This window comes from Copadichromis virginalis, linkage group LG7, assembly GCF_057382275.1.
Source record: "Copadichromis virginalis isolate Kocher_CV1m ecotype Utaka linkage group LG7, C_Virginalis_male_GT1.1, whole genome shotgun sequence".
Lineage (NCBI taxonomy): Eukaryota > Metazoa > Chordata > Actinopteri > Cichliformes > Cichlidae > Copadichromis > Copadichromis virginalis.
The window spans coordinates 39,760,913-39,782,475 of record NC_140624.1 but is presented as its reverse complement, the minus strand read 5'-3'; the positions used below and the strand labels follow the sequence as shown (position 1 = coordinate 39,782,475).

Here is a 21,563-nt window from a genome sequence, read left to right as displayed (position 1 = left end):
ATTTGAACTTATCCTGAATTCTCCAGCAAAAGTCATGTTTTGTCATAACTGCTTCTTCTCCACGCTTATTTAAAATGCCACAGACCAACTGGCATGCTAGATTCATCGCATGACAATCTGGGTTTGATAACAAAGACACCAGATGATCAAATTATCACAGTATTTGTCCAACAAATCTGTTGCTGTATTAATTTTCACTTATGCATTATCCCTGCAGCGAAGGAGAGAACATGACACAGTGGACAGCCTTTTTTTTTTTGTTTTTGCATCCAGCTATGTCATCGAAAAAGCAGCTTGGTCCCCTCAATTAGGCGCATCAATGAGATTCACAGGAATCTGTGGCATAATGAAAGCTCTGTTATGTGTGTGGGCTGTCGTGCGTGGCAGCAGGTGTTATTCTGCATGTCTATCAACAGTGATGGATCATGCTGATGCCATACAAGTTTACATTTGAATTTTAGGTTGGTGAGGGCTATGTTTGCTCAAGTGTGAACAAAAAAACAAAACCTAGGCTGGTGTGATGTTCAGCATTCATCATTTTTGGGAGTATGCATTATATGTGATGCCAGAGCAGCTTAGCAGATCTTTGTAACCATGAAGTCAGCTTAAGCACCAAATGAAAACCACTAAAGTGGCCAAACACATATTGGATAATGAAAGAGTCCAGCTACTTCACATAGCTGTAAATACTGGATGCTTTGTTAGCTTCCTTTTAAATGAAGATTAGGATTCACACTCCACTGGGAACCTATTTTTTATGGGTTAAGAGTTATGTGCTTTTGTTAGTTTTAGTTTTATTTGCTTGTAATGAAATGGGTAGCACAAAGCATAATGCAATGAGAAAAATGCAAAATTACTACTCTCTTCCCCAAGGCTTCTGTCAGGAGAAAAGGCAAGAGGGGGAAAAAAAGCTATGTCGAAAGAATGTGTTTGTTCCATCCAAACAGATGGTTTACTGGCAGCCAAAGAATAGCAGTTATTATTAGTAGTATCAATGGGAGGAGCTGTACAAGTAATCAGGAAGGTACAGTTTGTGTTTAGGAGGACAGGAAAAAGAGCGAGGCAGATGGCTGTCTAACAGTCAAGACTACTGGCATTCCTCTAAATGTGTTGTCACTGTGGCTGTCAGCACACTGAGTGGATTACACCAGACTACACAACTCAAATGCAGTTTATTTCAGTTGTAGCTGGATTAAAGTTAGGCAGTCACTGGACCAAGTGGAGATTAGGGATTACGTTAGATTACACATGGCTGACAGAGTCACAGACCAATAAAGTCTGCTGTACTTTGGCTTGTATCTGGTACATGCTACTGTAAGTGAGGGTGTTTTTTTAACATTACCTTGAAAACAGAATCGTGTGAGCATACTGAGAGCAGCTTGGTGGTTAACAGTTCTAATTAGTACAAATATAAACAAGCATGAATGTACAACCTGGCCGTGCCATCTGAAATGCACTCTAAATGCCTTACTCTGTGTAAAAAAAAATAGTAGAAAGTAGAAAATAGTAGATATAACACCTCTTTCCAGTGTTATTATTCAGCTAATTATTATCTAGATTCATTAGCCAACATAGCAACATCCTATTCTGAAAGGTGGCTCAAGCGTGAACTTGTGCTTTCCCAGCATGTGTAGGGTTTTCCATTTGAAGTAGTATTTAAAGGTGCTGGGAAAAATAAAAAAATGAGGAAACTAGTAGGCTAGTAAAGAGAGATGGCCCTAATGCTATAGATGTCACCAAGACTCACGTATACCATTAACTGTGCAAAGGTTATAACCCAATCTTCATTTAATATTTTTCTAGGGAAAAAAAGAAAAACGGTGCAACAAATTATTGAAGCACGTGTAAACATACATAGAAATACAATATATTAGGCAAAAGGCAAGGCAGTTTTTCTTTTTAATGTCCTGGCTGAAATTCAACCCCATTCACTTTTATATTTCCCCCCTGACCTCCTTACATCTTAGACAAAGACGTGAACCAAAGATTTCATACAATCAGACCTGTTGCCACTGCATTTCAGTCCAATTCTTGTGTAATTTGGCATACCGCAGCCTTTTCCCCCTGTTTTCTATCCTTAAGAATAAGACCATTTCTGATGAGTGTCCAAAGACCTTCAGAAAGCCTAGGGAACTACTACACTACAATAAACATTACAAGAAAGGAAGAACTCTGCTTGGAAGCAAAAATATTAAAAAAAATAAAGAAAGAACTTTTGTCTTTTGATTGACAAGTAACAGGTCTGTGTTAGTGAAAGAATTTTAGTTTTAGGTAAGAATCCACTTAGAAAGCCATCTTTGTTTATGTAATACAGTGTATGATGCTAAACACTGTGAAACTGTGCTTTAAATATTGCATTTTGGATTCATTTACAACGTTTTTCAATGTCATGATAATGACACAGCCACTTGTGTAATTGTGCTATGTCATTGTACTTGTGTAAAATAATAACAGCAGTGAATGTTGCCTGCAGCTGCTTTGGCTGATTTTATGTAGATTATATTGACTTAGGAGTGAAAACTTTCTAACATCTTCTAGATGTTGCATCTGCTTTTAAAACCAAAATTATTTGTGAATCATTTCACAACAAATGAACTTAAGAGTACTAAAGTTAGAAGTAAGTCCACCCCTAGGAATAAGAGATCCTTTTAGCCCAAGGATGTTTTTTGAATACAGCTCCTAGCTCTTTGTAGCAGTGTGCACCAACCGCTGTTTGTGTAATGCGACTCACAAAACCAACAAAGTGAGCACTTCAACTACTGGAAGGCTGTGTATCAAGTGACTAACATTATTTGGAACAATCATTTTCACAATAATCCTGAGGCAGTAATTGTAATGACTGATTTAAAATGTTCTGATCCATCTGCTCTTTAGTGACAGATGTAATTACTAAGTGAAAACCTCAATCAGCAGTTTAACCACCTGCATTTTTGTTGTGCTCGTATGTGACTGGTCTAGAGTGTGCTTCTGCTCTCTGACAGTAAAAACAAGGTACTGAGACAAAACTACTGCTAAGGCTTAGGCAGGGAGAGAGATAGAGTCAGAGGATCTGCTGTTTGATGTGTGAAAAGTGTCACACACGATAAGTTATCCGTGAAATAGGTGATTTCACAGTGTCCCTGCGAAACCCTGCTGAATAATAAAGTGTTGGTTGTTGGGAAGAGGAGATCAGGAGAGGTGAAAAACGGGAGAAATGTACGACAGAGAACGAGAGAACAACAGGGCAGAGGGGGCAAAATGTGGAGGGAAAATGATAGGATGCTTGTGATAAGGAAAGAAAAGGTTACAGCAAGAAGCTGTAACAGCAGGAAAGATAAGCAGAGGACGGAAGTAAAGAGACAATAGTGAGAGTCTGGACATTAACTGCTTGTATACATTCAAAAATACAAAGAGCACTGTTGGAGCATGGAAGCCCACATATTTTTCACTGCTTTGATGTTCCTTGACACACTGGTATATACATTTGATAAGGTGGCTTGCTAGCACCTGCCTTTATGAGGTAGAAATTAATTTTGAAAAGAAAAGTAAGCCACCAAAATGCTCATACAAGTTTCCCTGCAACCCAGTGATTGTTTCCCATATGTTACATTTTAAGCTCTGTATTTGCTCAGACATTGATGAATGTTTGAGTGGAAACAATTAGCATATTGCTCTTTCTACACACTCAAAAAGGAAGCTTTGAAATCTAAATAGTTTCTTTTTGTATTTAATAAGCACAAGTTTTACAGCTTTGTTTTATTAGGATAGCTCTGTCTGTTTTAAAATATCTTATTTCAGGTTATTTGTTCCTGCTGTAGGCACATTGAGTGCCACTTGCACAGTAAATGCTCCCAAATACGTTTTTTCTGCTATTGGCTATTAATCAAATGTACCATGATACATTAGCTTGCGTGTGGTAAAAATGTGCTGCCTGCCACTGCAGCTATTTATTTTACTTTGATGTGGAGCGTGCAATACTGTGCAAAAGTCTTGAACCACCTTTCATTTCTTTAGATGTTTCTAACAGGGAGACAGACTTCCCATTCAGTCCTTGTGCATGACTATTTTCATATGAATATCGTTTTTGTTTGTAAGCCACTTACACTGACCTATGAGTCATTCAATTATCAAAAGACACCCAACTCAAGGTATGAGCCAGTGCGTTTTCTCTACACATAACTTTAAATTGTATCTTTAATCACTTTGTTCCGAACACTTTGTTGCAAAAACACATCATTTGTTTCTATTTCTTTAGTTGAAACTATGATTAATGCCATAGATCACACTGTTTGACAGGTATAACATAGTATTTCTTCACCCAACATTGTGGCTCCCAACAATCCCAACACTATCTTAGCAAAGAGGTTATATTGTTGGTAGCATTGCATTCTTTCTGTCTGTATACATGATAGCTCAAAAAGTACTAAATGAATTTAGATAAAAGATTTGTAGGGTTGTAGAGTGTGTTTATTTTAACAATCCATTCAAATTGGCTAACATCCACCAAGGTCGTGAAGGTTAACTCAAGGATTTAGTGGTTTAAAAGGAACAAAAAGCCTTCTAACATATAACTTAGGAAACTGAATCTTATAAGTGTGGTGTGTATTGTCAAAATATAGAAAGGCACCAATAGCTCAGTTGTTTGTGCATTAATTTTCATTTACTTCCTCTAATTTTAAAAAAAACCCCATTTATATCCTAATTAATCCAGCAACAATAAATAAATGTTATAAAATAAAGGGAGAGTGATGGGAATGGTACAAATGCAAATTCTGTAAATACACCAAATTGGAGCAGTTTATGGTCACAGCATTAAATCTCCAAGCCACAATTTAAATATTCCAGCTATTATATTTTTTTGTCAATATTGATGTGCTGATAGGGAAGTGGATTGTGGCAAGATGCTGGATTGGTGCAAAGCCACTAATCGAATGTATTGCATCAAAAGAAAAGGCAGATTAAAGTTTTAAAGTTCCTCGCAAAATAGATGATAGCAGTTTTTGTACTTTGCAACCCTAGTGAAGACATCTCTGTCCCCTATCTCCAATTCATTCTGTCTCAATCTATCTATCAGTCATTCCGAGAGGGTAGTTATAAGATAAAAACGAGATCGTTGAAAGCCGGTATTGATTTTGGTGATGTGCAGACAGATAGTGGTCTGGGAGATTTATGTTTAGCACTGTGATAATGTTGCTTTTATTTGTTACATTGGATAGCTGTATTCCTCCAGTGAATGGGTTTTACCTTTTCTAAACTCACTCTTTGTAGAAAAAACAAGTATCAGACGGATAGCAAATAGAGCATTACCAGCCACCAGGCATAAACACCAGGAGTTCATCTTCATTTGCGTTTTCATTGGCATACTGTACGTGCTCATTAGCAGTTATAACACGCAGTGGAAGTGTTTAAAGCTAGAAGTGTCATTACACTGTTTACCCTGTTGTTAAAATAAAAGTGTTGCTGGGTCCCGTCTACACTCTTTCAACATGTCTCCTCCTCGTCTTTCATTTTTCACTTTTTTTTGCCTCTTGCATTCCCTCCTCCTCCCCGTCTCTCTCTTCTATTACCTCTCCTTCTGTCTCGATTGAAAATCTGGGTTTTAAAGCACTTGTTTGAGTGTGACTGCTCAGTGCTATTTTGGTATATACAGATATTGTATATATCTGTATTTGGTGATAAGGAAGAGACAGAACCAAGTGAGCCAAAAAGTGTTTAATCGCTGTGTTTGCCGCAGACCAACATTTCCTGTTTTTATGTGTGCTTCAAATGTAAACCGACTTTGCATTAAGTAAAGCAACAGCTCAGTGAAAGCATGTAAAGTAGCTTGCACATACTTCCAACTAACTAAAATAGGAATGGCTATAGTTTGGATTATAGTCTAGAAAAAGTCAACAGTTTTAGTTTGTCTAAATTGACAGAAAAATTATTTTTTAAGAATTACGAGTTTGCAACCTTGTCGTGGTGGAGGCATTTGTGTGTCCCAGTAATCTCAGGGGCTATGTTGACAAGGGGCTTTCATCCCCTGGTAGGCTCTCCCATGGGAAATTAGTCCTGGGTGAGGGACCAGAAAAAGAGTCATTCAAAAATCCCTATGATTGAAAGATCTAGGAAACAGTTCACCCTGGCTGGGATAGGGTTACCGAGGCCTGCCCTGGAGCCCTGGAGCCAGGTCCATTAAGGGTGCCCAACGGTGAGTGCCTGGTGCCTGGGCCTTAGTCCATGGGGCGCGGCGAGGCACAACCCGAAAAAGAGACATGGGTCCACCCTCTTGTAGGCTCACCACCCGGATGAGCCACTTATGTACCAAAGGACAATACAGAGTACCCAGCCATCTTGGAGTCCCTCGGTGGGGTACTTGAGGGTACTCCCCCTGTGGACTCTGTCGCCTTATTGGGAGACTTCAAAGCTCATGTGGGCAATGACAGTGAGACCTGGAGTGGCGTGATTGGGAGGAACGGGTTTCTGACAAGGATGTCTCCTAGATGCCTCCTGGGTATGGTGTTCCAAGCATGTCCCGCTGGGAGTAGGCCCCGGGGCAGACCCAGGAAATGCTGGAGAGATTATATCTCTCAGCTGGCCTGGGAACGTCTTGGTGTTCCCCCAGACAAGCTGGAGGAGGTGGCTAAAGAGAGGGAGGTCTGGGCTTCTCTGCTGAGGCTGCTTCCACCACGACCCTGCCACAGATAAGTGGAAGAAAATGGAAGGATGGATGGATTATGATGATAAATAAAGATTTTAAAGGCATTAAAGGAACGTAACCTCTATAATTAGTGTCCTTATTGTTTCTTTGTGAAAAATAATGTTTGACAACATTTTTGATGACAATTTTGAGACAAAATCCCTACTTCAAATCTAAGAATGATTTATATAACCCTAAAAATCACTAGCTTTGGTAAAAGGCTGTACCCTCTTTACAAATCCTTTTCAAAACATTTGATTAAATATAGAATGGAAAACTGCATCCATTTTTGGAGGGTGTAAACTTAGATTTTGGTGTATTGTTACCCATAAAGCTGCTGGGAAAATAAACCCTCTCTCTCATCATTGAATCCAGGCTTTATACCATTTAAGCATTGAGTGTGTGTATGTGTGTGAGTTTCGGTCTCTGGTTTCAGGCTTTTAAGATATTCCAGATAACACTTCTGTGCAACCATCCACTCAAGATACAGTTACTGTGTTTGTAGCGATGATTTATTCTCTGTGGACTTCTGCTGAGGCCATTGAAACCTAAACGGTGTTTAGCATTTGCAGTAGCCACACATTCACATGCACATCCACGCGCATCAACATTCACACACACACAGGCTATAGGGATGTTGCCTGAGGGAGCATTTTGCCTAGTTAAAAGCTCTTTATGTGTCAGAGACTCTCCAATTGTCCCTCTGAGAGATGAACCAATAGATCAGGTTACACCAGGATGGCTTTGCAATTGATGTAAACTTGCAGAACAAAGCTCACTTCAAAACTGAAAGGATAAATGACAGAAAAAAGACATAAATGAAAATATAAGCTTTAAAGAAATACAAAGAAAAGAACGAAATACACAAATATCTTGTGCATAAAAGTGACACATTTATGTCGTTATTTTGTTGTTTGTGTTGATTCTACATTAGAAGAGTTTTACAGTGTATTTCGTAACCTTTAATGTGTGCCAAATTTGGTACACTAGACACTCAAATGTGAAGACTTAAACAGTTGAATTCATATGCTTCTCTGGCAGCACATGCTCAGCCAGCAGCAAGACATAAAGGGATGGTTTAATTAGACACAGGTGCACCTTGTTGCCAAATTGCAAACATGCTTCTGAGGCAGAGCTGCTTGGTAACCAAAAATAACATTTTTTGAGCTGGAGCTTGACAGACAAAAGCAAACAACCTCAGAGAGGAGCCTAAATTCCAAACATGAAACTCATAAGAAAAAACATGGCAAATTATGTCTTTGAAAGAAATCACCAAACAGCAAAGATAGATATCCGTTACTGTGTAAGTTGTTACATGAAAAACCTCTTCCTATTGTCGCCAAATTTAAAATCCTCTTTAGGTTTTTTAATCTACAGTTAAATTTTTCATGATTTACAGCAATCACAGCATGCATGACAATTAGTTATGTGCATGTAAACATCAATGGATGAGGTGTCCTCAAAAGAATGATGTCTTGTGAATGCTGATGGGATCCAGCAGATTTTACAACATTGGCACACTTTGCCACGTGCCTTTGTGCCACGGTTTATTAGAGTTTTATGCCTGTGTTATTTAGTTTTAATAATGTGAAATGCAGTGAGAAGTGCAATGGGTTGCATCATATTTAACTGCTGGATTGTGCTATTTATGTTGATACTTCAAACCGTACTATTTTCTTTGAATCTTTGTTTCTGCAGCACCGTCCCCTGTGAGTGTGGTGAGGAAAGGTCATACAGGGAAGAGCAGCATTGCCCTTTCTTGGGCAGAGCCTGATCGTCCCAACGGCATCATCCTAGAGTATGAGATCAAGTATTTTGAAAAGGTAAAAATCTTTTCACAAAGCTGTGTACCTTTGTCTACTGCCCTTGGGCCAGCTGTGTTTTCCTAGTACCTCCCTGAACCTCTCGTACAGTAGAGGTTTCAGTTTTAAAAGCACTGGTTTTCCAGTTTAGTGTTTTAATGTATACAGTTTTGAACAATATGTACTATGAAATTAAATGTACTATACAACAGAAAACTCATTTGTAGGGCTATTCTTGTTCAAGCTTTTGCTTTTAGTTGTACAATAGATATCATATTGACTTTAGTCCACAGACACACACACATCATATAAACATTTCTGTTGATAAATGTCATTTTCAAAGTACATAGCTAGTGACACTGGTTGTATCTGGCCTTTTTAAAGAGTATATATATATATATATATATATATAAGAAACTGACCATATATAAGAAACTGACCATGCTTGAACAACCTCTAGCAGCACTTCCCCTTTGCCCTGTATAACACACCTAATTTGTTACAGCTACAGATGTGTGTATCTTACTGAAATTGTGTTTTAAGCCGGGTCCAGTGAGAAAACTTTGACTTCAAAAGTCTTTGTAACAGCATAATAGCTTTTTTTCCCCCCTTTTTTTGTTAAGTTGGACTTAAGTAGGGACAGCAATTTGATGCTTCTGTGCAGATCATTGTTCCTGTGCCCTTCCTCTTTTCTGCCTGTAATCCTCTGATGTCTTCTTTTCTAAGGTCACAATAAAGGTACATTGGAGAGCAGGGTAGGGTTTGTGGTCAGTGGTGAGCTAATGGCATCTGGCTAATGGAGGCAGCATTTAGCTGAGTTAAAACCTGATGTGGTTACAGTTGGAAAAGTGATCCCTACACACAGGCATTTAGACACACTCATGCTCGCATATACCACAGGTAGCTGCGGAGAGAAAGCAGCAATAAGCTATATGCATACAATTTGGCAATACAATTATTGGGGCAACACATTTTTGACAATCAAAAGTACAAAAATGTTAGTAGAACACATGAATAAATTAAGCTAACATTCTCTTTCTTCAACTAAAGGAACAGGACTCCAGTTACACAATAATAAAATCCAAGGATACTGAAATGGTGGTGGAAGGCCTGAAGCCCTCTTCAGCTTACATCTTCCAGGTCAGAAATGGGTTTCACAAATTAAGAGAATGATAATGGAACTGGATGACAAAAGGGAAGGAAAAAATATTTAAATATGTAGCAATGACAAAATAGTTTGTCAGTATTGCCTAAGATCAAGCAAATCCAAATGAATTAAATTGAAGTATGGTGCATGAATGATATGATGCATTACAGGTACGAGCCAGGACCTCAGCAGGCTATGGTGCATTTAGCCGGCGCTTTGAATTCCAGACCAGCCCTTACTGTGAGTACACCAAAGAGAAGGAGAGAATGACAATACAATGAAGTTTAACTTGTACACAACTCCCACCTGTGTTCTGGGGCTGTATCAACAACAGATGCCAGGTGTGGTTTTGTGTTTGTGTACTGTGTGTAATCCCATGTCTTGTCTTTGGCAGTAACTGCTACTAGTGAGCGTGCTCAAGCTTCGATAGTAGCGGTGGCCATCACACTGGCTCTGGTCCTGCTGGCAGTGGTTGCTGGATTCCTGCTCAGTGGGCGGTAAGGCATAACCTATATACCTGCAAAAAAAAATATGATATAAAAGTATATCCATGTGCATGTGCGTGTATATCACCAATATACACGCACATGCACATGGCAATAAAAACAAATACAAAATATTAGCATGAGAGTGCTACTGTGTTACTTTTAATAATGTTCCTGTTACTGGAAATATTGAATTAAAGTTACGGTCTGTAAAATCTAACCAGTAGATGTCAGTAGATTGCAGTCAACGGAGTTCTGTTTTCTTCCCAATTTACCTGCATAATCCTAACTACGGTGGTCACTGTAGGACAAACAGCTCTGGACTTGAGGTGGCTGTAAAATTTAGGGATAGGAGTCCGACAGCAGTTGATGAGTCAGCGAAGCTCGCTGTTGTCTGATGACAGGGATATTGTGTTGAGTTGTTGAGGATATCCTGAACTTTTCTGGTGGCAAGTGCTGTTGTTTTTGACGGTGTTGGCTCCTGTCAGTGGCATTAGTAAAACTTTTTTGGAGTGGCTCAAACATTGTTGAATAAAATGTGAGAAGGCAATCAAACTGTTTATCAGCATGAAAGTGTGATATTTTTGACACTCGAGCCTAAAATTATCTGGCATGGTGTTAACTTATTACCAGCTGTTGTTGATTAGACGGGAAAGTCACATGTCAGTAATTAATTGTGATATCAGGAATAAATAAGTATGTTTACGTACATTATGCATGTTTTCATGTGTTTGAGCCCTGAGTTGGGTTCAGAAGATGAGGCTTGGACATTTTCTAGGACATTTTCTCCAGATGCCAATTGGATTGTATGTTTCATTCACATTTTTGCTTCTTTCATGAAGAAGCATAGGTATGATCTTTCATTTCATTTTAATTTTAAGGGACAGCTTAGATTGAGCAGTTTGGAGACAAAGTTAGAGAAGCAAGGCTGAGATCGCCTGAACGTGAGGAGGAAGGATAGTGGATATTAGGCGAAGGATGCTGAATATGGAGCTCCCAAGCAGGGGGAAAAGGAAGACCACAGAGAGATTTGATGGATCTAGTGAAGAAGGACATGCAAAGGGTTGGAATGGTACAGGAAGCTTATGGGATTGGGTCAAATGTAGGCAGATGTTCCACTGCGCTAAGCCCTAGATGGAGAAGTTTAATGCTGAGGTTAAGTTTGTTGTTACTGGACTATGAAAGTGCAGTTTAAGAATTTGAAATGTTCAATGGAAGAAGAAAAAAAGAGGTCCAAGAGGTCAAAGACAATTTTTTCTTATTTTCTCCTTATTTAAAAAAAAAAAAAAATAAAGCAGATAATAGTGCATATTCTTCTCTGTTTATTTTATGTACAATATTGTACGTTAGTTCAATAATGGTCCCTCATCACTTTATCCATTTCTGACCTTATGCTGAGTAAATCTCATTTCTGTCCCAGATATTTCTCTGTGGTTGAGCAGCATTATGGGATTAGACACATAGCTTGAAGTAAGACTTTTGTGATAGGTCAGGATTAAGGGTTGCTTTTTAGGTTATAACTACAGGCTGGATTCATATCAGTCAAGTGGATTTTCCTCACATCTGGTAGCACAACCTTGCTCATAAGCATTTACCATTTTTCAGTCTACAAGTCTGTCACATTCGCATGCCCCCATGTGCATATGACCTTCACTTTATCAGTAAAGTCAAATTTTTTTAATTATGAAAGAATGTTCCCCACGTGCAGACACAAAACTGCAGACGGAGTGATAATAGACAGTAGAGAAAATAGTCAAAGCCAGAGTAAAAAATCATTAGAACTCGTGTATTCCTCTGTTTCTTCAGGGTAGTTAAGTCAAAGCTCACATTTCAGTTTCTCTACTATATTTTGAGGTTTTCTAAGAATGAAAATACATGTTCGTTTTTCTCCCAGATGCATATTGTTGCTTCATTTACGAAATTTTCTTCTCTCCTTCAGTATTAGGTCATCATTTAAACAGTTTAGGTTTGGTAAATGCACAATTTTAAAAAACTGTATTTAATGTTGAACATAAAATTATGATGTTGGAAAGAATTCAGAAACAAATCAGAACGATACAGAGTTGATTTCTGGTTTAGCCGAACAGAGATGAGGATTGCGGATCATTCCAGGGTTTTGTGTGTGGGGGAGGAGAGATGGAAGAATGCCAAATTTTCCAACGATGGATTTAGGGCACAAGCACCACAACCCCCTCCCACCAATGCATCTCCCACACACCCACTCATACATGACTCTCCAGACTACACACGCGTGCACAGAACACATGTGTGGAGCCTAGCACATACGCACTGGTGTATGCATGGGTTAACACACATGTACGCACACACGCAAACACATGCATGAAGTTGGAGGGCATGCTCAAACCCCTTGACTCAACAAATCCAGCAAACTAAACACCCTCCAGGCAGACACACAAAACACGCACACGCACAAATACAGACACACAGAGTCAACCCTCTCCAGCTGCCCATACAAACCCCTCTAGCCAAGCCTGGTTACCCTACAGAGAGGTCCGATGGGAAAGACTTGGACATGGCCCCGCTGTGTGTGTGTGCGTGTCTTCATCTGTCTTCAAGAACTAAAAGATAGGAAAAATTCTACCATCAAAAATACTTGTTTGACAAATGACTAAAATAAAACAGTAAATTTACATTGCAGATATTTTAATTAGTTACTCTGTATCTGTTTGTTGCGTGGTGTGTTTTTGTGTTTGCATATAGGATCAAGTTTAAATTCATTACACATGTTTAATCTGGGTTATCTGTGATTATCTCTGATGCCAGTTGTAAAAATATTGACTTATAGAAGCGTTTTAAGCACAAACACACAAACATACAAATGAATGTCGGTTTAATCCACCAGGCTTACACAGACATAATGGAAAAGAATATGATATAGACATAAACATAAACCTTGGGGCTTCAAAAGTTCTGTTTTCAGTCTGGCCTTTCTTAAAAAGTGACAGATCTCTTTTTCCTGTTGCAAAAGTCAGAGTTGATATGTCGAGAAGGGCTTTCTTGGTTATTGATATTTTGTGGAAACTGCATTCCTTTGCTGACATCTTTTCTTTTCAGCAATATTTTTGAACACCTTAAAAGATGGGTTAGCAGATTCAGTGAGAAAATATAAAGCTTATTTTGCACTTAGATTCTTGGGGGAGGTGGCAGGGTTTGCTTTTCTTTGCTTGGGCTATTTTGTGAGATCACTATTCAAAAAGTATATTTTCCTGTGTTTTTGTACTAGTTTGTACTAGGAAATAGTTGCCAAATGATATCACTTTGAGAGGAAACCACAGTGATCATTTCTTTTTTACTGCCTTCATCTCAAACTGCATTAATGCCGGAATTCATTCAGTCTACCTTGGAGACGGTGATAAATGTTAAAATACTTGCGCTATTTCAAAATAAAAGTCAGATTCTGAGAAATATCATCAGATTTAGTTATTCCCCCTCAGTGTATGTGTCATTGAGACAAGTATCATTTGACAACATTGCTTAGTCGCTGACTTTACATGTGTGTATTTAACAGCACTTTGACATGACATTGACACTAATGTTTTTGGATCACTTCTTCCTTAGGCGCTGTGGCTATAGCAAAGCAAAGCAAGATCCCGAAGAGGAAAAGATGCACTTCCACAATGGCCACAGTAGGTTAAAGCCCAGACTTGTTCTGTATGTGTCTATGTATGTGGGCTTAAGTTCATCCAAAGTTTACAGTACATGTACAGTACAGGGTTCACACAGCGGTCATGTCTGGTCATGCTATCTCCTTTGGCATGTGCGTACTATAAGTACAGTTGACAGTGTTTTGCTAGAGTAGCTATTCACTGAATGGCACTGCCACAAACCAGGCTCATAGCTACCAGCAAACACACAGTTGGCAGACAACACATAGAGCTATGATGACTTATAGATTGTGACAGCTTAATATATTTGTCCACATTTTTGGCATGACACCCTCTATCCATCTTTTGGTATGGAATCAAAGCCAACAGAGTAGTCAGGAAAATAATACCATGTGGGATAGTGTTATATTGATTTGGACTGTGAAATAAAATGTTTAAAATTAGCGTTTATTATCTGCATGCCAAATTTGCAGGATGGATGAAAAGATGGTTGTCTTCTGGGAATAATTAATGGCACTAATTAATACATGTATCTTTTTTTTAGGCGTATGAATCTATTGTACTCAAATAATAATGTTGCTCTGTGTGTGCTTCTGCAGTAAAATTTCCAGGGGTGCGTACTTATATCGATCCCCTCACCTATGAAGATCCCAACCAGGCAGTGCATGAATTTGCCCAGGAGATTGACGTTTCATACATCTCCATTGAAAGGATCATTGGTGCTGGTGGGTAAAAAATAATGTCTGCATCTGTGTGTGTACACCTTGGAGATCCACTGTTTCATATTTGGAGCATCAGTTTAAGCCTGTCTGTGTTATCCTTAATTCAGAACCACAAAGGTAAACCTGTTTAATCGGTGCCCTGAAACAGCTTAACGTCACAAAATGCCTTATTAAAACACATAGACTAATAGCATAATGACTCGAGCCTAATTCTGCCTTCTGTAGTGTTGAAACATTTTCTCATTAACACTACTGCAGTGTATCGTATTTTCTACAACCTTCATAAACCTGTCACATTCATAATTGCATAAGCTTGCATAAGTTAAGAGTGTGCTTAAAAGCAACATTGTGCACAGACATAAATAATGTTTCTGTCATGGTCCTGAGTCTGAGGACTCAGTGTTTTGTGTTCCTTATGCTTTTGTTCATTCAGAGTGTGTATTCTGTTGTGATTTTGCCATTTGTTAGGTTTCTGTTCTTTGCCTGCCTGCTTCCACTTCTCTGTGTTCCCTCTGTCTGTCCATGGTGTTATTGTGTCTGCTCATGAGTCTGCCTGTCAAGTTCAGTGTCCGGTCTGGTTCTCTGTGTCTGTTAGTTTCCTGTTTTATTCTGAAAGTTCATGTCTCATGTCAGTGTGTTCAGTTTTACCTCTCCCCTGTCTCGTTAGCCTTATTGCTCCCAGCTGTGTCTCCCTCCTGTGGCCCATTCCCTGATTACTCCCCGTGTATTTAAGCCCTGTGTTTTCCTGTGCTCGCTGTCGCGTCGTCTGTTTAACTCCATGTCAGTCTGCATTATTCTGTTACCTGGTATTCATTCTGCGTCTCTCTGCCATCTCTCTTTGTGCATTTCGCTCCTCCTCCCGTGAGTGTCTGGTTTAAGTTTTGTTCTTTAGTTTTCCCAGTTTAGGTTTGTTTACTCCCCGCTCTGCTCTTCCTGTTTTGTCACTTTATCACCTCTGCAAATAAATTTTCACTCGCACCCCAGTCAGTGCCTGCATCTTGGATCCTTTTCTCAATTCACCACACGACTGCTGTGCAGCCGTGACAGTTTCCACTGACAAAAATTTTGACTGACCACATTTATTAGCTTCAAGCGCTTTAGCCAATTTCAAGATTGGCCCCTTAAAGTAAAGAATATAAGCTGTACGAACACAGTGTGTCAGGCACAATTTCAGCTTTACTTAAAGAAAATCTATCTGTATCTTCAAGGTTGATTTGCCATTTCATAATAGTTTTTACAGGTCAGGTTTAACTGAAATGTTGATGCCACTCTTAATGTCTACCTTTTTTTCCCTCAGGGGAATTTGGTGAAGTGTGCAGTGGACCGCTGAGGCTGCCCGGGAAACGAGAGATCCAGGTTGCCATTAAGACCTTGAAAGCAGGCTACACAGAGCAGCAAAGACGTGACTTTCTTTGGGAGGCGTCAATCATGGGCCAGTTTAACCACCCAAACATCATCCGTCTGGAGGGTGTGGTTACTAAGAGTGAGTTATCAGCATGTGTATCACTATTTAAGTTTAATACACTGTGTTTTATGTGAAACTGCATCCTGTAGGATCTAGCACATATTGGATGTCACAATGTAAGTAAAACTCACAGCAGTTGTTTGGTGTAGATATATAGGAATCTTAAGCCGTGCTATGTCATTTTAAACTTGCATGCTGTACTTAATCAGTCCTGTAGTTTAACAGGTTTTCCTTTTCAACTTTTTTTCTGACTTACACTTAGTTAATGTCATAGTCTGCTTGTCAAGTTCAACAGTATCTAATATATTAACTTTTGAAAGCAACTGGAAAGCTGACAATTCAATTTCAACCCTATAATCTGTTTTACCTTCATGAAGATTAACATATTTCTTTCTTCTTCTTTTTTCTTTTTTGCATAACTGAGTGTTGATCTAGCTGCTAAGTTTATGGTGGCCCCAAGAAGCCAAACAGGCAACTTAAGAAAACACCAGCAATAAGAAAAATGATGCAAAAGCACACAAAACACAACGGAGATAGGGGAAAAACGAAAATGGAAATGGGAGAAAACAGATTTCCAAAATCACAAGGGAAGTGTTTCTGGGGAGACAGAGTGTGTGTTTTAATCTCATGATTCATATAATACTAATGATGGATTTTTAGGCTAATAGTTAGGCTAACACACTTACCTCATCTTTTCTTTCCTCACAAAACCGATAGATCCTCCACTTCTTTTAAGTGTCTCCCAGCACAATTCTTAGCATATTTTGGTTCCTGCACCTGGTCCATCAGATTATTGTCTCCCCAGAAACACTTCCCTTGCGCTTTTGGAAATCAGTTTTTTTCTATTTGTGTTTTCTTTTTTCCAGTTTCCGTTTTCATTTTTTCTATTTCCATTGTGTTTTGTGTGCTTTTGCAGTGTTTTTCTTATTGCTGGTGTTTTCTGCAGTCCGTTTGGCCTCTCAGGGCCACCGTATAAGTTGCTGTTAAGGGTTGTTCTCATGCGTACAAATGTTTACATCTCAGTTTAAATTTTGGAAAATTGCATGCACAAAGTCAGATAAAGAATTGATTATTTTAACTGAGAAGTAAGCCATATTTCAAGCAAAAATTGGCACACATGATATGTCCTTATTCTATTTTTTTGTTTTGTTTGTATATAATATAAACTTTGGAATTAGATCATTAGAGGATATTTTATTTTGTGTTGCTATCTAGATAAATGGTAAAAACAAAATCTTATGTCAAAACTATGATTTCAAAATATTTGCTTATTAACGTGAAGTATTTTATTGTTGATTTTGTTTTTTCTTCTTCTCAGGCAAGCCGGTGATGATCATCACAGAATACATGGAGAATGGCTCATTGGACACTTTTCTCAAGGTAAACTATACAGGAGAAGGGTCTGAGGGAAGAAATACTTAAAAAACGACCCTGGATAAAATACAAACCCACTCTGATTCTCCAAAAATCTCCAAAAAGTTTTTTAAGCAGAATTCGTAGCTTCATTAACAAGAAATTATATCATCTCAGTTTTAGTGTTGTCTGTAACATCTCAATGGACTGAAGGATGCTGGAAACAGACAGTGGTGCACACATTGAGACAACAGTGGTTCATAACAGAAAGATGGCAGTTAAAGCAGGTTTTATAACAGCTTTTAAGCAGAAAACAGATACAGATGTGTTCAGGCGATGAAAGTAATATTTCCTACTAATAGTAATGTATTTTGTATAGCACTTTTCAAAACATAGAGTTAAAAAGCTCTTCACAGTTCAAATAAAAGCCACAAATTGAAGATAAGTATACATGTTCAAACATGCAGACACAGGCATACGGTCAGGATTTCATTTCAACATACATGCAAAAAGTCGCAAATTATGGCAAAAAATTAAAGTGTAAAATTAAAGGAACGCTAACCTATACACAGTTTTCAGTAGTCATTTTAAACAAATAAGAGTCGCCTGACCTGACTGACCGAGGAAGTCTGTTTCACAGTTTGGGTGCAACAACCTCAAAAGCACGGTCAGCTGGTTTTAAAATCAGAATGAGAGACAGTTAGGAGACCCTGGTTAGACAACTGGAGAGGCCAGCTGCATTGATAAGGTCAAGGAAGGAAGATAACATGATGAGAAACACAAAATAGTAGTGAATAATCAGAGAATCTGAGTTCATCTGCATGGGGCAGATTTAAGGCACATTTAAATATTGAAATGCTTTCTCACCTTTACTATGACACAGATCACCTCACCAGAATATATAAAGTCACTAAGCCTTCAGAGTTGGAATAATGCCTTTCCTGCGTTAATGAAAGTACTGCTTTCATCGCGAGTAGAATGTGGAATTTAATGAAGAGGCAGGCTGAAATAAATATTCCCTCTTCAGACCACTTAACAGTCTGTTCACTGCCTACAGTGGCACAACGCTCAGGTAGCAGACAAGTCTAATTCCTGCATGAGAAAAACTATAAATTTCTTCAAGAGTCTTGCTAATGAAGAGATGAAATACATAAGATTCAATCAGGATTCAGCACTGAAGAGAGTTAAAGTGTTTTTTTAAAAACAAAAAAACAACAACAACAGAGGAAAGGGGAGAGTAAAATGCTTCTGGTTTGAGGTGTCGGTTTACTTGCTTGAAAGGCATTGCAGACAGGAACAATCAGAAATCTCATCTGAAGGGAATGATCTCATTTTGGCTGCATGGAAAAGGGGGATGCTGTGAGACAAAAAATACAGATAAGTGTGTGTTACAGAGCTGTGGTGAGTGAAAACTGCTGATATGACTGTCCTGTGTGTCATGGGGAATAAACCTGAATGGCAAAGTGGAAGCAGGGAAGATGGGCCACCAGCAGACGGTGCAGCACAGAAAACCCTTAGAAGTAATTACATGGATGGCTGGTGTACTGAGGCCAGTATAAATGACACAGCTATTTGAAAACCAGAGGCTGGACTGGGTCCTGGATTAGCTGTCACAGCTATGGACAATGTACTGTGAGGCTGCTAACTCACATCTTTGGCTTAACATCTCATTTCACATGTAAGTGGGATGTTCTGCTGCGAGTGGATAGAAAAAACTATTTGTTGAAACTGTGAGCTGCATGTCTGCTGTCAAAATGTGAAGAGTGGATGAGGGGAATGTTGATAGTTTACATTTGGATTGGAAGGAGCAAAAGCTTAAACTAACAATGAGAGCCTACCAATGAGAGGGGAAAAAGCTAAGAGGAAATCTAGTGAAAGAGTCTTCCATACCAGGGAAAAAGCCATCACTGTGTATGCAGTTTTCAATATTAGCTTAATTACTAAGTGGTAATACCTTACCACTTAGTAATTAAGCTAATATTGTCATCCAATGCTGTTGCTTGAATTAATTATTTCTTTGGCAAAAAGCATGCTTCATTTTTCTCAAATCTTGAACAACCGATTTAGCATCATTCTTCTATACAGATTGGGAGAGTACCAGAAAGGTTACGTCGGGTATTGCAGGGAGGAAGGGGAAAGATGAATTACTTGGGGACAGTCATTTCATAAAACATGATGTGATTCAAGGCAGCCGGGTGACACTGAACTCTGGGCAGGATTCATGGAAATATTAATGCTTTAGGTCATTTCATAGAGCAGGAGGTCTGACTTGAAGTGCATAGTTGATTGGATGACCATCACTGACACTTATAGAGGGAAAATGGTGAGCTCCAGAGCTAAATACTAGAAATATATAAATGTAAATTAAGTGTATTTTCAGAGTAAAGTGCTTATGGATATTCTCTATAATTATCACATAAAACTAGAGCATTAGGGTTAGATAAGCTGACTTGCCTTGCTGACACAATAGGCTAATCAGATCTGTATTGATCAGTGATTATGTGGCTACAACCAAACCAATACTGGAGAATATATTTCAGCTTTTAATCTTTCTTCCTGCTTCACGATCCACAACCTGTGCTGTTGGTTGGTAGGTGTTAGAGAAAAACAGAAAAAGTAATCCCAACATTTGCTGCAGTGGCACCATAACAGCCATTGATAAAATCCAGGGGGAGAAGTTGAAAAGGAGCCTTTTCCCATCTTTCTTTATATTATCTTGTAATTGGCCCAGGTCTGCAGGTTTACACGGTTTAAAATCAACAGAACATATACAGGGTTGACCAGTAGTTAAGTGCTAAAGTTCGATACAACATGGGTAAATAATTTGTGCAGATGCTGCCTGGGTAGCATTTGCTAAATGTCATCCCCCCCTGTGCTTACTTCTGCCATTCTTCCCACTGTCCCTATCAAAATAAAGTCAGAAATGTTCACATGTTTTATTATTATTATTATTATGTGGTGCATATATAGAGTTGTCCCTCTTGGGGGGATACTCCCACTGGGTTTAAATCTGGGACTCTCCACCATTTGACCCTAGAACTGAAGAAGCTTCTCGGATGAGAGGTGAAACGTCTTCAAGCAACTTCCAGACGCTTTTCTTTCCAAGCTCCTTAGACTGCGATGACCTGGATTAGAGATTAGATTAGATAGAACTTTATTAATCCCTCGGGTGGGTTCCTCTGGGAAATTTGATTTCCAAAAAAGCACAGCACCGACAGAAGTTACAGAGTTACAGAATAATATATATATATATATATAATGAAAGAGAGAGAGAGATACACACACACACACACACACACACACAGAGACAATATAAATAAAATATACAAAGGGGATAAATAGAATAAATAGGAATAGAAATAAAAAGGTATTGCACAGTGAGGTGAAGAGGCACTACAGCTTAGTTGTTCCCCCCTCCTTTGTCCTCCTGTTTCCCCTCCCTCTCCCCTCCAGGGAGGAGTTAAACAGTCTGATGGCGTGTGGGACAAAGGAGTTTTTAAGTCTGTTAGTTCTTGTCTTTGGCCGTGTGCAGAGGATGTCTGGCATTGTCCATAATGTCCATCAGTTTCTTTAATGTCCTTTTCTCTGCCACTGTCACCAGAGTGTCCAGCTTCATGCCGACCACAGAGCTAGCCCTCCTGATCAGTTTCTCCAGCCTGGATGAGTCCCTCTTTGCTGTGCTGCTCCCCCAGCACACCACAGCATAGAAAAGTACTCCAGCAACCACCGACTGGTAAAACATCCTCAGGAGCTTCCTGCAGATGTTAAAAGACCTCAGCCTCCTGAGGAAGTACAGTCGGCTTTGGGCTTTTTTATACAGGTGCTCTGTGTTGCATGACCAGTCCAGTTTATTGTCCACCCACAGCCCGAGGTACTTGTACTTGTTGACCACCTCCACCTCCTCCCCCTCTATCTGAACCGGCAGTGGACCTTCTCTGGACCTCCCGAAGTCCACAACCAGTTCCTTAGTCTTTGAGGTGTTGAGTTGCAGGTGGTTTGTGTGACTCCATGCGACAAAGTTCCTCACCAGACTTCTGTACTCCTCTTCCTGATCATCCCAGATACACCCCATGATGGCTGTGTCGTCTGCAAACTTCTGAATGTGGCATAATTCAGAGTTGTAGCAGAAGTCAGAGGTGTACAGGGTGAAGAGAAGAGGGGACAGCACAGTTCCCTGTGGTGCTCCTGTGCTGCTGACCACAGTGTCAGACGTGATGTCCTTCAGCCTGACGTACTGTGGTCTGTCGGTGAGGTAGTCGGAGATCCAAGCCACCAGGCAGGGGTCCACCTGGATGACTGAGAACC

At 39.3% G+C, this 21,563-nt stretch overlaps 1 protein-coding gene across 1 annotated transcript in view; it reads left to right on the top strand.

Moving 5' to 3' along the window:
- Positions 1-21,563, top strand: part of epha5 (EPH receptor A5) — a 63,822-nt gene that overhangs the window by 31,087 nt on the left and 11,172 nt on the right. Inside the window, exons 6-13 of the mRNA XM_085463344.1 lie at positions 8,357-8,481; positions 9,511-9,600; positions 9,778-9,847; positions 10,002-10,104; positions 13,672-13,739; positions 14,318-14,443; positions 15,738-15,923; positions 17,224-17,285. Of these exons, the coding sequence (XP_085319470.1) occupies positions 8,357-8,481; positions 9,511-9,600; positions 9,778-9,847; positions 10,002-10,104; positions 13,672-13,739; positions 14,318-14,443; positions 15,738-15,923; positions 17,224-17,285 (830 nt within the window). The remainder of the gene's footprint in view (positions 1-8,356; positions 8,482-9,510; positions 9,601-9,777; positions 9,848-10,001; positions 10,105-13,671; positions 13,740-14,317; positions 14,444-15,737; positions 15,924-17,223; positions 17,286-21,563) is intronic.